At 48.9% G+C, this 15033-nt stretch overlaps 1 protein-coding gene across 1 annotated transcript in view; it reads right to left on the reverse strand.

The window, feature by feature from the left end:
* Vac14 (VAC14 component of PIKFYVE complex) overlaps nucleotides 1-15033 on the reverse strand; it is a 109825-nt gene that overhangs the window by 34124 nt on the left and 60668 nt on the right. Inside the window, exon 14 of the mRNA XM_040736960.1 lies at nucleotides 5087-5219. Coding sequence (XP_040592894.1) covers nucleotides 5087-5219 — 133 coding nt within the window. The remainder of the gene's footprint in view (nucleotides 1-5086; nucleotides 5220-15033) is intronic.

Consider the following 15033-nt stretch of genomic DNA (forward strand, 5'->3'; position numbering starts at 1 on the left):
GGCAAGTTTGGGGTACCCTGCTCCATGTGTGCCATCTTCCTCCAACCAAACCAAGGGAAGGGCCTAGACGTAGGTTAGGGCTTGTGAGGCTGGCTGAAAGATGAGGACTTGGCACCACTGGCTCCCTCAATCTCAACTCATGATCTAAATGACTATGTCCACAAGGTAAGGAGCTGGGTGGACACTGAGGCCTGGTCTTCCATTCCTGCCTCTGGTTCCACATCAGGTGCAGTCTGGGAACAGTGTGGGGTGAGGAGACTGAAGAAAATTCTCTCAGTGCTGAGGGCCCACTAGATATTTATTTTTCCCAAGAGCTCTGGATGCCTTTTGTCTTCCCACCAATGGCAGCTGCCCTGGGCCCTAAACACACCACTGCACAAATGATAGCTTCTAGCTTGTTCACAGGAGCAATCTTTCATCTCTATCAGTGTGCAGAACTAGGGACCAAGAGGGACAACTGGACAGCTGAAGGAGGGGGGTTGAGAAACCACCACTGTGTCCCTCATCAGGCCTGCGGCTCCGTTAGTGTGCGTGCCATTAGCAAGCCCTTCCCGCCGTTCTTTTTTTTGGCACGAGGAGGCCAGAGGTCGACACCCCCTGTCTTTCCTTGAGTGCTCTCCACACTTATTTATTAACACAGGGTCACTCACTGAACCTGAAGCTCAATCAGTTCGGCTAATCCAGACAGCCAGTGAGGTCCAGGGATCTACCTATGTCCCCGCACCTAACACAGGAATTACACGCTCACACTGCCATGCCCTGTTTTTATATAGGCTTTGGGATATGAGCTCAAGCCCCAGTGCTTGAGCACCAAGTACTTTACTGACTGAGCCAGTGGAGGGGGGGGGCTCATGCTTGTTTAGGTCACTGTGTAGCCTAGGCTGGCCTTGAACTCACAGCAATCCTCTTACCTCAGCTTCCCCAGTGCTGGGATAACAGCTGCGAATCACAGTACCCAGTTTGAATATGTTCCCTCTTTAAAGCTATCAGCAGAAGAGAATTATATAAAACAAAGATGCAGGATGACAGCCCCCCATCTCATCGAAGGCCTTAATGTCTTGTACAGGGAGGGAGTTGCAGGTCTGTGTGCCCTCAGAGTCCACCCTGGGTGTCTGAGACAGTGACTTGGGGGGTTGGTCAGCAGTGGCTGGGCACTGGCTTGGGAGGCAGCAGGTTCTCAGGTACAGGTTTTGGGGCATGGTGGCAGAAAGCTGGATGACTAGAGCTAAGGCCAAGCAGCGATCCTAGTGAAGGACTGTTGTACCAGTACCAGGGATGAGACCCTCTGTGGCTGTGTTGGGTGGGGTAAGGCCTGGCCTGGATGACCGCTCAGAGCCCAGCACAGTTATGGAGGAAACTGAACTCTGAACAGCAAGTGATTGCCATGCTGGATATTCCGAGTGCTCAGAGGACAACGAGAGATGACCCATGGCCCTGCTCTCGAGTCCTTTGAGGAGCTGGGACCATAGTTCTGGCCCAGGTTCCTTAGCATGCATATGTCCAGGAGTCCTTGAGGTTCCAAGCTCTGTCAGCTACGCCAGAGGGACAACATAGTGGGTGCTGAATTAGCAGTGAGGAGTGTGCAGCCCAACTCCAAGCACATTGCTTCTTAAGCACACTTTCCCTTAAGCAAAAACGAGAATTTCTATCATTCCCAGCAAAGTTTTACTGACCTGAAGTCTGTAAACAGAAACAGGTAGTAGCTTGGCTACCAGCTTCATGGAGTCTCAGGTAGGGAGGAGGCCCAAGCACATCCATGCCACCTGCATTTCTGCTCAAGACCTCAGTCTGCAGTTAGGAAGCATGGAAAACCCAGGGCAGCTCTGTCCTCCAGAGAGCCAGCTGGCTACCCCTACCTTTTCCAAAGCCCTCTCTCTACTGGCTCCCTGAGTTTACCAGATGAGGACTGCTCACCAAGAGTGCTGACACCTCTGCAGTCTGGAAAACCACAAGAAGTTCACTGTTACTCATGTGAGGACACTCTGGCTCCTGGGAGTTCTATCTCACATCTGCTTCAATCTCCATGTCCATTTCCATGGGGGGAAAACCCAATGCTGTTGTAGAATATTATTATACTATGTGTTACATTTGTTTATGCTGTGAAACATTTATTTAATGATGCAAAGATGCGTTGCATTCTTTTTTTTTTTTTTTTTTTTGGTTTTTCGAGACAGGGTTTCTCTGTGGCTTTGGAGGCTGTCCTGGAACTCACTCTGTAGACCAGGCTGGCCTCGAACTCACAGAGATCCACCTGCCTCTGCCTCCCGAGTTCTGGGATTAAAGGCGTGAGCTACCAACGCCCGGCTGCGTTGCACTCTTTTATGTTGTGTATGTTTAACTCTGTGAAGTTGTGTTACTTTGTCTGTCTAAAACACCTGATAGGTCTAATAGGAACTGAATGGCCAATAGCAAGGTAGGAGAAAGGATAGGTGGGACTAGCAGGCAGAAAGAATAAATACAAGGAGAAAAAGAGGGATTAGGAAGCAAGAGAGATCAAGGAGCAAGAGAACAAGGAGAGGAGGATGCTAGGGGCCAGCTGCTCACCCACACAACTAGTCTCAAAGTTAAGAGTGAAAGTAAGATATATAGAAGTAAGAAAAAGAAAAAGCCCAGAGCTAAAAGGTCGATGGGATAATTTAAGAAAAGCTGGCTAAAAACAAGCCAAGCCAAGCCAAGGCCAGGCATTTATAATTAAGAATAAGTGTCTGTGTGTGAATTATTTGGGAGCTTGGTGGTGGGCCCCCAAAGAATAAAGAGTAAAAACAACCAACTACAAACAAACAAAAGCCAACAACACAGTGATCTTCCGCTTTTGGCCAACGGGGTGAAGAATCCGTTTGTAGTGGTGTCATGTACTCACCAACTGTGCTCCTGCCACTTGACTTGAGCCACTTCCAGATTAACAGTGGCTCTCGACTGGTGCATTCTTGGTCCTCAAGGACACTGAGCAGGTGCTCTACATCTGAGCTACCAGCTCAGTCTCTGAACATTTTTGATTGTCCAAAATAGGTGGGGGCAGGTGCTACTTGCACCTGGAGGCTAGAGGTTGGGGATGCTGTTTAAACATCCTACAGCTCCACCACAAAGAATGACCTGGATTCAAATGCCCACAGTACTGAGGGATGATAACCTCTCCAGACCACAGGGACATCCTTTAGGGAGTCAGACATCAGAAGCCCCTTCCTCCTGCTGTGGTTCTACTGTTCTTTCTCATAACAGTCCTTTGGTCTAGTTCCCAGGGTGTCTTCAACTCTGTTCTGACCTTAATCTAGCCTGTGTTCCTCCACCGTGCAGACAGCCTTTCCACCAAGCTCTCTCTTCTCCCTTTCCCTGTCTTGTCCCCATCTCCTGAGCTCACTGTGGCTGAGCAGGCTTCGGCATCCACTCTCAGATCTTCTTCAGGCTTCATCTTCCCTCGCTGCCCCTCCCCGCTTCTCTTACCTCCACTTCCTTCACCTTTCTGGCCATTCTCAGTCTCCCTTCTGGCTTCTTCCTTTGCCTAACCAGCATATGTGAAGCTTCTTAGGGCTCAACCCCAGACTCCTTCCCTTACTTGGCTCCTTTTATTCCCTAAAAATGAAAACTCTACAGGGCAGAACCAACTAGAACCATACTTTGCGCAGGTGCTGAGTAATTATCTGTTGACTAAGTGACTACATTATCCATTTCCAGACTTGCAACTTAGAACTAGGTCTCTCTTTGATGCATCAAACTGCTGCTTTGACATTTTACTTTTGATGCTCTCAAAGCAATTCAAACTCAAGCATGTGGCTGTTGTCACTCTGACACTCTCAGGGCTCAGGGCCCTGACACTTCCCCTTGTCCCTCCTGCACTTCATTCCCAGTCAACACTGCTGCCCATGGCCTTGACAGTCAGCCAGTCTCATCTAGACCACAGCATCCCAATTGTCCATCCATCTTGGCTTTCTAACTCATTCTTCCAACACAGCAACCTTTCAGGCCAGAAATCACTCCTTGTCATGTAGTTTCTCACCCACTAACCTCTACGTAAAGTTAAGGACCCACTTAACTGGGTTCTTTGTGCCAGTGCCCAGGGCTAAGACAACCTTTATGGCTGTGTTGGGTGGAGTGAGGCCTGGTCTGGAGGCTGACAGAACTCAGCACAGTTCTTAAGGGGACCAAGCTCTGAACAGCAAGAGACCGCCATGCTGGATATAGTGAGACTCCAGAGGACAAGGAGAGGATCTCTGAGCTCTGCTCAACTTTGTGTTCAGGTTCACAGAGAAATAAACTCTTCCTGTGCATTCCTGCCATCAAGTTGTCTGTGTAAACTGGGGCTCTCCTGGGTATCCAACTCTCCCACTCCTGTGATCACACAATACAGTCTGCTCCCCAAGCACCCTTAGCCACATTAAGCCTGAGATTTTGATTCCAATGGTCAAGAACTAGGCCTAGGTAGGTTTTAATAAGCAGACCTAAGACCTGCTGCTATAGAGCATCTAGGACCATTTGGATCATTCTGGAAGGTTCTTCCACTTGGCTATGTTGGGAAGTCTGCAGGAATTTTTGTTCTTTTTTTTATGCTGGAAATTTTCATATACTTTATTTTTATTTATTTATTTTATATTTTATTTTCCAGTTTAAATTTAGATAAGAAACAAGGAATTTTTGTTCTTGATCTAGCTTTCATTAGCCTGAAAGTGACACTGGGCACTCTTTTGGTGACACTGTTTCATGATGCAGAGGACAAGACAAAGGGAGTCCCATGCACGGGATGACAAATTTTCAGACCTGTCAACTCAAGAGCCTGGCTTCATAGAACGTGCTAAATCTGTGTTAGTTAGTAGCAGGGCTCCAGTCTGTCATGTTCTCTCTGGCTCATTACTTTCTTCAAAAGAACAATGGTAGCACTGATGGAGAGGGTATTTTATCAGAAGTTTTAAAGAACTGCCAAGGACTCCCTACTTCATGTTGGTAGCACCACAATCTAGCAAGGGAAGAACCTTCTTATTTCTTCCAAGGACAATGCAAAGGTCAGGAAAAGGGGAAGAAGAAAGAAAGAAAAGCAGGTGGCTACTCTGCACCATGCAGTGAGAGATTCAAAGCTGGGGCAGATAGGGCTGACCTGATGATGAATGGGCCTCTGGCCTCCAGGAGCTTCCGTTCACTGCTGAATGTCTGCAGAAGGTTGATCATGAACTTGTAAAAGTAGGAGTTCATGGTGGGAGTGGAAGGAGAACATTCTAAGCCTTTGGTACCTGCAGAAAAAGGAACAGTCAGGATTTAATCTGATTGTATGCCTACTGGGTGATGATACAGAATGCAGTTGTAAGCGCCACAAGAATGTGTGTAAAAAGATGAGGGAAAAATCTCCACCCAAGGGCCACAGACTGGAAGCAAGGACTATATGAGCATGTACAAGCAGATACAATTTACTGCTTCACTCCTCCATCTAATCCCATAGCACTCAGTGAACATCTCATGGGTAAGACCTCCATTAGGTGCTACAATAAAAACCAAACAGGACCTGGACGGACGGCTTTGTGATTAGGGCACATACTGTTGCTGTGGAGAACTTGAGTTTAACTCCCAGTACCCACCCTAGGTGCTCAAAATCACCTGTAACTCCAGGGGATCTGACACTATCTTCTAGCCTCCAAGGAAATCTGTGCACAAACCCAAACATAGTTACACACATATATATGTAACCCAAAATAAAGCTTAAAAAATAACAAATGAACACAGTGGGGAGCCACTATCCCAACAAATTAGATATACGTGGGGCTTACTTTGCACAATTAAGGACAATCAGTGGCCAGAGAATAAAGAGGTTAGATAGACAGCTGGGCATGGTGGCACATGCCTTTAATCGCAGCATTTGGGAGGCAGAAGCAGGTACATTTCTGAGTTTGAGGCCAGCCTGGTCTACACAGAAACTCTGTCTGGAAAAACCAAACCAAACAAACTAAACCAACAGTACCCCTAAAAAAAACCCACCCCAAATCAAACTAGAACAACAAATAACCAAAACAACAACAAAAAGATGATAAGTGCAACCTCTCCATGGTCAACAAAGTTAACAACCCCCGACGAGGTTCAAGATAAATTCCTTTCCTAGTGTTGAGAAAAGCCCATAAATCATGCACACAATGACTGGCTAAAGACAGTGAACACCAAGCAAATGGTGACTTGTTTGGGTCCTCATCTAGCATTGGGATAGTTAAGGTGCTCTTTTGGGCTGCAATGTCGGCTGGCTCCTTCACACTCCGCAGCTGAAAACATGCTCAGAGCCTCACACCACCACTCCTCCAGCCTGCTCTTGCCCATGTGCCCTTGGTGAAGCTTCTGGCACTGAGGGAACGAGGAAAGCTGATGGGATGCTGGGCTTGTTCTGGTGTGGGTTAGTCATACACCCCATAGGATCTGCCTTCCTTTCTAATGCAGTCTAATGCTGGAACGGGGTGACAAGGATGGGGGGATTTCTCAGTCTGCCCAATGCAATACTGGGTCATCTTTGTTAAAATAATAGCTTGATTAGTCTCATCCTTGCCCCATAAAGCATGCCTTTCAAAGCACACCATTTTCAAGTTTTCAGAACATTCGTCATTGCACAGAAACCACCACTAGCTGTGGAATATTTTAATTATTCTTCTACTGGAATCCTGTGCTAGCTTTACTTCCTAGTCTCTCCTCCAAGCCTTGAGAACAAATCCTTATCTACATACTTGCCTATTCTGGACATTTTGCATGAATAAATGAAACCCAATATGGCTTTTTTCATGTAGTCTACATTCAAGGTTCATTCTACTTGTGTATATGTATTCTTTATTCATTTTTATGGCTGAAAAATGGATATACCATATTGTATTTGTTAATTCATCAAATGGCAAGTACTTGGTGTCCACTTTGTGGCTATTATGGATAATGCTGCTGTAAACAGTCAAGCTTACAAGTTCTGTATGGACAGTTTTTCCTTTCTCTTGGCTATACACCTAGGAAAGAAACTGTCTGGGTCTTGAGGAACTGGCAGGCCTCTTTAAAGTGGCTACAAAGGAGGCTCTACCTTCTCCACGCCCTCTCCAGCGTGCTATCCGCCTTTCACTATAGCCGGCCCAGGGGGCGGGAAGTGGTGTTTCACTGTGGTTCTGAGTTGTAGTTTTTAGTGATGGTGTTACTCATTCTTATGGTGCCTATGTTTATCCTTTTCTGGAGAAACAAGTACTCAATTCCTTTGCCTATTTCCAAAATTGAACTATTTGACTTTTTTTGTTTGTTTGTTTTTCAAGACTGGGTTTCTCTGTGGCTTTGGAGGCTGTCCTAGAACTAACTCTTGTAGACCAGGCTGGTCTCGAACTCATAGAGATCTGCCTGCCGCTGCCTCCCGCCCAGCACTACTTGACTTTTTGTTAGTAGAGATCCTCGTATATGTAGGTTCTTATCAGGTAGGTGGTTTATAAACATTTTCTCCTATTCTGTGGGTTTCTCCACAGCAAACTACATCCTAGTCCATTTACTTTTTTTTTTTTTCGAGACAGGGTTTCTCTGTATTGTTTGGAGGCTGTCCTGGAACCTGCTCTGTAGACCAGGCTGGCCTTGAACTGACAGAGATCCGCCTGCCTCTGCCTCCCCAGTGCTGGGAATTAAAGGCATTCACCACCAATGCCTGGTTCCTAGTCCATTTTCTTGATACTGTCCTCTAAAACAAAAATATCTGGGCTGGGGACACAGCTCAATGGTAGAGCATTTGCTTACTGTGTTCAAGGCCATTGGTTAAATTCCTAGTATTGCATGAAACAAACAACTTTTGTGGTGCTACAGGCCTCATGCATGCTAGGCAGCTTCTACCACTGTATACACCACCAGTCCCACAAAACTTTACATTTTGGTTAAGTCCAATATGTCATTTCTTTCTTTGGCTGCTCATGGTTTTGAAATAGTAGACTAAATAGGGCCAACTGAGGCAGCAGAGACTGTCAGTTTCTGAGTTGGCCTCTCTCTGGTCTAGAAGCTTCTCTCCCTGAAAGAGCAGGCAGGATGGAAGGGTCCTCACAGATCAAGCTTGTCTGTGGGAGCACAAATGAGCCTCCAGAAGCATTAGGCCAGGTATGTAAAAGAATGTACAAAACCACCCAGGGCACCACAACAAGTCTCCCAGAGACTGGTGGCCAGTGGCTACAGAGGCACTGAAATACCCCAGGGTCATCTGTGTTTTCTCCTGATCTTTATAGGGAAGTGGCTGGGAGCCAGAAGGTATTTTGTGTGTGTGTGTGTGTGTGTGTGTGTGTGTGTGTGTGTGTGTGTGTGTGTGTGCCTGTCCCCCAGCTGCAGAAGCTTTAAATCCTGTCATTCTTATTCTTTAGACTCCTAATAGACCCTTTACCTCCAAACCCTGTAGTCTTCAACCCCAAGACCTTTCTACACAATCCTCCACACTTCCAAATCCCAAGATTCTTCTAGACAACATTCTCTATCCAAGACCCTTCCAGACCACCCCTGGGGAACTGTGCTGGGGAATCGAGTGAAAAGCCCAGTTTAAGGCCAGGCCTCATTCAACTTCGTGCTGTTTGTACTGCACCGTTCTAGGTCCATGCTGGGGACAGTCTGGCTGAATGGCAAATCATCTTTGCTCCCTGGCCCATAGGGGCTGTCTGCAGAATCAAGTGCCACATTCTTACAGGTCAAGTAACTCATGCCCAGCTGGGGCAGACTTCAGAAGAGGTGGCTAAAGACAGCTGTTGAGGCAGCCCCACCTCACCATCCTCCCCACAGGAGATACATTCAGTGATGGCTGTCATGGCCTGGTTACCTACCCCCACAGCCCCCAGGGACATGTGAACAGGAATCCAGTTAACTGTAAGCTTCTCTTGGGTATATCTCTGCATTATCTGGGTTCCTGTCTCCTTCCTGCTTCTCTATGTGCACCCCTGGGTCATCTCATTTCCAGCTCTAAGGCCACTAGCTTAAAAGGACAGTGGGACCAATGAAGAGAGTAACCACAAATGAGTCCTCCCTGGCTGTGGCTGTCTGGGAGCCCTAAGGAGCAGGGTACTTTGGGAACACTGGCATTCCAGCCTCACCAGGACAGGGGGAAGAAAGCCTCAAGCATGCTGCTCAGGCCTCAGTTTCTTCATCTCTAGATAAGGGCAGTAAGAGTTCCTAACAACTGAGACAGCACATGCAATGTACTGGACAAGGCATGCCACGAGTTTGTGTTCGATAAACGGGGTGAGTGTGACGTCAGCAAATGTCTCCTGTCCTGCAGCACTGTGTGGGGCAGACTTGACTGTTCTCATTTCCTGCTGAACAGGCTGGAAATGCAGGGAGAATTAGGATCTGAAACAAACACAGAATTCTGTTGGGATATTTCAGGGAGGAAGGAGTTATCTGCGCCCCACTCCCCAGGTCAGCTGACAGACTGGCCATAGACAATGAGAGATGGCTTGGGGTTACCCTGGTTACCATGGACTCATCTCTGCTCCTTTAGTAAGAGCTCTCTCACTGTTCCAAATGGACTCTCAGTGCCCAGGCTAACTGATGGTGGCCTTCAGTGGAGATAGAAGGCACATGGGACAAGTGATTAGTTCTTACGAGCAGTGTCCTCTATGTAAACCTGTGAGCTCAGTCCTTCAAGTGAGCCTGTTGCTCACAGACCACACACAAGAGAAAGCCAAGTATTCCCCAACTAGAGCCATGTGCCTTTCCCAAGACTCAGCTGACAGGAGGCTTAGCTGTGACAGTTTAGGGTGAGTCATCCAGAACCCCAGACTGGCCTTATTGAATGCAACCATTAGGAACAGAACCTCTGACCTTAGAAACCCACTCACTAGGAAGACCACTGCATCCATTGAGGGTTGGGAGTCGTAGGCAAGGGGAGCTGTCAATGCTCACTGGTGACAGAGTCAGGCTCTGTGAGAGCTCTTCTCTTTTGCCCAACCTCCTCTGACCCAGGAGCCTTCAGGCCTGCTGTCTGGTGAACCCAAGGAAAGAGGCTCTTGTAAGATTGTTGGAATACAGCCTCTGTTCAGGCCTCCTCTCAGAGACACCTACAGGCCCGATGGGACGCTGTCTATGAATCCCCAGCTATCAGACTTGCCTGTGCCATCACATCTCACCTGAAAAGTGAGTTTAGGTCAAAGAGGTGCCACGTCCTGCTCTGTACCCCTTCCCTGCTGTCCATCTGGGAACCAGAGAGCTTGGCTGCAGCCTCTTGCTGTGTACTTCTCCCCCATCCTAAAATGGCGTAAGAGAGAGAGTCCCTCTTCTGCCACTTGAACACTGATTTTCTTTTAGAGATCCTGCCATGCTCTCTCTCTGCTGCTGGGACTTGAATTCTCCTTGGAGCTCCCACCATGTTGCTGCTCCCCCCCCGCTCTCTTATTCATTGTGTTTAAATAACATCTAATAAATTCCTCAGTCCCCAATCATCTGACTCAGTGTCCTCTTGAGTCACCTGCCCCATCTCAAACCTAATAGTTCTTGGCCAGGGCTGTGCGGCTCAGGAGAGGAGGTGGCGAGAACAAACTCACCCCAGGAGTGTGACTGCAGAGATTTCTGCTTCACTGCAGCCTGCACCTCCCAGGGGACAGCTCAGACACCTCCACCAGCCTCTTCCGCCCACCCCCAGCTCTTGCTCATCTGGTTGTGCAGTCTGAAGGGCTCTGTCTCAGATGGGCTGGTGCTGCACATGCCTGAGGACAGGCAGAGCGGGGCCTGGCTCGGCCTGATGTAGGGCATGCCCTCCGGATCTGCATCTGGACAGAGGTATCCTAGCAGACTGTCCTTAACATTACCAACAGTGCAGTTCTGTAGGTCCATTCAAATGGTGGACAAGCTGTTTTGGTGGGAACCAGCAGGCCAGGAAGGAGAGGAAAGGGCTGTGTCTTAGGGGGCTCTTCCTGAAGGGCGGAGAGGAGCAGGCTCTCCATTTCCTGACCCGAAGAGGATAAGGATATGAGGGAGAGTACAATCCCTCAGTCACACACATCTGCCTTGTATTTCTGGCTTGGGCAAGCGAGATGCCTGTGGGGGCTCTAGAAGGAAGCTCACATGACTGACTGGCTGCTCAGGGGCAGACAGATGCTGTGGGGAGTCCTCTGTATACAAAGAGAGGCCGGTGGGGTGGTGGCTGGGGAGCTAGCCCTGCAGATGTTACTAAGTGAAACCTGATGTGGCGACATGAGAATCTGCAGAACGCCTCACAAACAACCTTCCCTGGGATGTTTTGGATTGAGTTTTGTGGCTATGACGTGAAGGAGCCTCACATGTCAGGATAAAAATAGCTCTGGCCTCAATACACAACCCAAGTTACAGTGCAACAGAACCAGATGCAAAAACATTAGCCACCAGCTCAGACTCCACTTGCAGGGTCCCTGCTTCATTCTCTACCTTCTTCCTTGCTGAGGTCAGGCCCAGGGATCTGGACAGTCCAACTGAGTAGCTATTAGGATTTTCTGCCTTGAGGGGCAGGGAAAGGGCCAGTGGCTATTGAGAGCACACCCAGAAGGCCAAAGGGACAGATGAGATCTGGACCCTGTTGCTGATTTAGCCAGGCCATGGAGACAATGAGCTGGCTTCTCACCTGTGACCATCTCAGAGGAAGGAGTACAGTCCATTCTTGGCACAGAAAAGTGCTTCATGAAGCTTGGCGTGTGGTGGCACACACCTTTAATCTCAGCACTTATGATACTGAGGCAGGAGGACCTCTGTGAGTCCCAGGACATCCTGGTCTATATAGAGAGTTCAAAGACAGCCAGGGCTACATAGAGAAGCCTGTCTCAAAACCAAACCAAACCAGCAATAATAACAAAAAAGGAAGTGCTTCAGGGAAGGGAAGCATGACTGGGAGGCTGGTATGGGGCACAAGGGAGAATGGTGGAGAAGGAGTAACTTCCCCATGGAATTAAGTGGCTGGAAGAAAGGGAGGCCAAGCTGGTTTTCTCTTTTCTTTTTGAAGAGGGAGTTGTAGAATTGGAGACTGCACTCATTCCATGGCTTCATGAATGGAGGACACAACACCAACACCACCCCGGTGACCTGATCCCAGAGGTAACCACCCAGGACAGGAGCCGGAGCCTCACCCATATCTAGGAGATGTTCCAGCTGTTTGGCTTACAGCACAAGACAAGATAATCAGTCAAAGAGGGGCTTAGGAGTAATTTTCAGATTTTAGGGGAGCTCTTGGGGGAGCTGTGACATCAGCTGTGGTTATAGTAAACAGAAGGCAGCAGGACAGGAAGTGAGGTCTATGTAGTTTGAGTCCAGAATGGGGTCCCTGGAATCACCGTGAAGAAAAGAACTACTGCTCTGGGAACTGGCAGGCTGGGGTCACAGCTGGGTGCAGGGCACCCAGACCACTCTCAGTGATAGCTAGGCTCCTACTGTTCCTCCCCTCAGGTGAAGGAAGCTTCCCACGGCAGCAAAACTGGGATAGACAGCCAGGTTCCTGGGCCAGGACAAATGCCTGTCACAGTCCTCAGTCAGGGACTAAAGCCTGCTCTTCTCTCAGAGTTGCTGATGAAGTTGGGCTGGTCCAGGTGAACAACCCCGTAAAGTGCTTAGCACAGAGCCAGGTTTCAGTAAGTGCATGGAAATGCTGGCGGCTACTGTGACCACTGCTACCACAGGGAGATATGGCCTAGTTCCCGAAAGCCTCCTGGGTTTCTTCCAGGGCTTGTTTGTCTGGTGATAGGAAGATACTGTTGACATCTGGTCACACTGGCCTGGGCTGCAGGGAATGAAGTGGAATTGGAACATTTCACCTTTGTCTCTTTCAGAGCTAGAGGTGCAGATACCAGACCAGTGAGCCCTGCAGGGTATGTCACCATGAGTAGTTTTTAGCCCATCAATGAGGTTTGGAATAGAATGATTGCCAGGCATGCATAAAGCCTTCCTTAGCTCCTCCCTAGTGGTGGTACACACCTGTAACCCTAGCATCTGGAAGGTGGAGGTTGGATGATTTAAAAATCAAGGTTATCCTTGGCTACCAAATGAATTTAAAGCCAACCTGGGATATATGAGACCCTGCTTTAAAAAAAAAATGAAAGAGAAAAGAAAGAACTGCTCATGGCAAGCAGGCAGGTTATGGCAGACGAATTTTAGCTCAAGCATCAGACTTGTCGTGACCCTTAGCCCCGATTGCCACTCGACTGCTTACTTGGCCATGGACCCTGAGGGTACCCGGGTCTCCCCAGGCCTGATATCTTCATAATAGCAGAGCTGTCCAGGCCTTGGGAGAGAGAGATGGATCCTGGGATCTTAGAATTTTGAGTCCTACTCACTGTTCTATGGGTGAGGGTAGTCCCACAGAGGTCTGGCTACTGTCCCTTCTTTCCACAGCCTGGCAATACACATGCAGACTTCTGAGTCAGGCAGAGATGGATACAGTGAGCTGAGCCCCAGGAGCCCCAGGGTGGGAGCCAGCTTTGCTCAGAGGCCTTTGTGTAGGCAGCTCTCCTGTTGTTTTAGAGGCACTTGTTTTCTGGCCAAGAACAAAGGAGGTGGAAGGCAGACCTGGGTCTCTATGCTGGGGGGAGAGATGTTTATGCTAGGTCATGCACGAGGAAAAATCCGTCTCCCGTGCTCTGGGAACCACTGTGGTGCTGCATGTAGGGCAACACAGCACTCCCCCAGGCCTGCTCTTTACCAGGGAGGGATCTGCACCACTTGAGTGCACAGATCTAAAGTGAAGGAGGGGCCACTGGCTTCTTGCAGATGCCCTGATGCTGCCTTCTAGAAAGTTCCTGCATGGAGGGTGGAGTGATTTCCTCTTGTGGGACACAGCACTGCAGTCCCAGGTTCTCAGGTCTGTGTCCTGCAGAGGTAGAGGGACAGTGGGCTCTAGACAGGAAGAAGGGCGGGCCTTGTATCCTCTGTCCATGACAAACCCCAGTGTATGCCCAGGAAGTAATCTGGGGAAGAGCAGCCAGCAGAGCAATGAGAACATTTCCTGCATGTCTTCTGACCTCAACACTACCCCACACATCCAGGGCGTCTGCTGTGGGCCTCCCAAGGCAGCCAAGCCAGGAGAGAGCAGAGGGCGAGCTGGCTTCCTGCATTCCTTTCTTACTGATTTGATCTTGACCTTCCAGAGTCATGAACACACTTGTAAACTCTGATGCCAGTTGTGGAGAAGCAGATGTGACTGCATCTCCATCTGTTTGGAGGTCTTACAGTCCCAAGTACCATAAAGGGCTCAGGCTAACTTTGTAGCTCCCAGTATTGTGGGTTTGTGAAGGAAACCACAGTACTGGCTATGGGCACCTCCCTGGGATTCTTCCCAGGACTGATTTTCTGCCCACCTGGGATGTTTTGGTGGTGTTTTTTCCTATCATTTCTGAGTGTCCCTGGCTGATGTGAGCCATTCTGGTAGCTTCAGCAGACCAGGGTAAGAGTCCCCACTACTTCAACCTCATTAGCAGCCTGTCCATTTTGGTGGGGCGAGGAGCTGAGATTCAGAGTTCTCTACCATGTAAGTTCCCTAAGCTTTTGTCTCTAAGCAGCAGCATGCTTTTGATACCCTATGACCCTCAGGAACCTTGCAGGATCCCAATTCTAGAGTGGGTGCCTACAGTAGTTTCTTGGCTCATACCCTCAGTAGCAGGAACCCACATTACAGCTGTCACTTGTTTGTGCCCAGGAGGAAAAGAAAAGACGCTTATAGATAAAGTAAAAGAGCACAGAGGGTTCTGGGAGCACCAGGCATCTTCGTCTGCTGCTGCTGCCACCTGAAGATGCAGAGACGGTAGAGTGCTGCCTCCTAGGGAGCAAGGACTGAGGGCCACTGCAGGGCTCCTTTCTTCTGGGCTCCTCCTGCCCCCTCCACCCCATCTAAGGAAAAGCTTCTCTCCATCTCAGTGTAGCTCCTACTACCTCTTCTACACCACTGCACTTCCTCTCTGCCATCTAGCCCCCAAATCTGGGGCAGACTCCTGTATGCTGACTTGGAGACAGAGGGGAGAGAATGAGCTCCTCTGCGGAGGGACAGGAGGTGGGAGCCACAGGAGGGGTCCTGGCATCAGGATATGGGAGCTGCTTCCTGGACCACAGCTAATGACTGCCTGGGGGAAACTGGTC

This window comes from Mesocricetus auratus, unplaced genomic scaffold, assembly GCF_017639785.1.
Source record: "Mesocricetus auratus isolate SY011 unplaced genomic scaffold, BCM_Maur_2.0 Super-Scaffold_6723, whole genome shotgun sequence".
Taxonomy (NCBI): domain Eukaryota; kingdom Metazoa; phylum Chordata; class Mammalia; order Rodentia; family Cricetidae; genus Mesocricetus; species Mesocricetus auratus.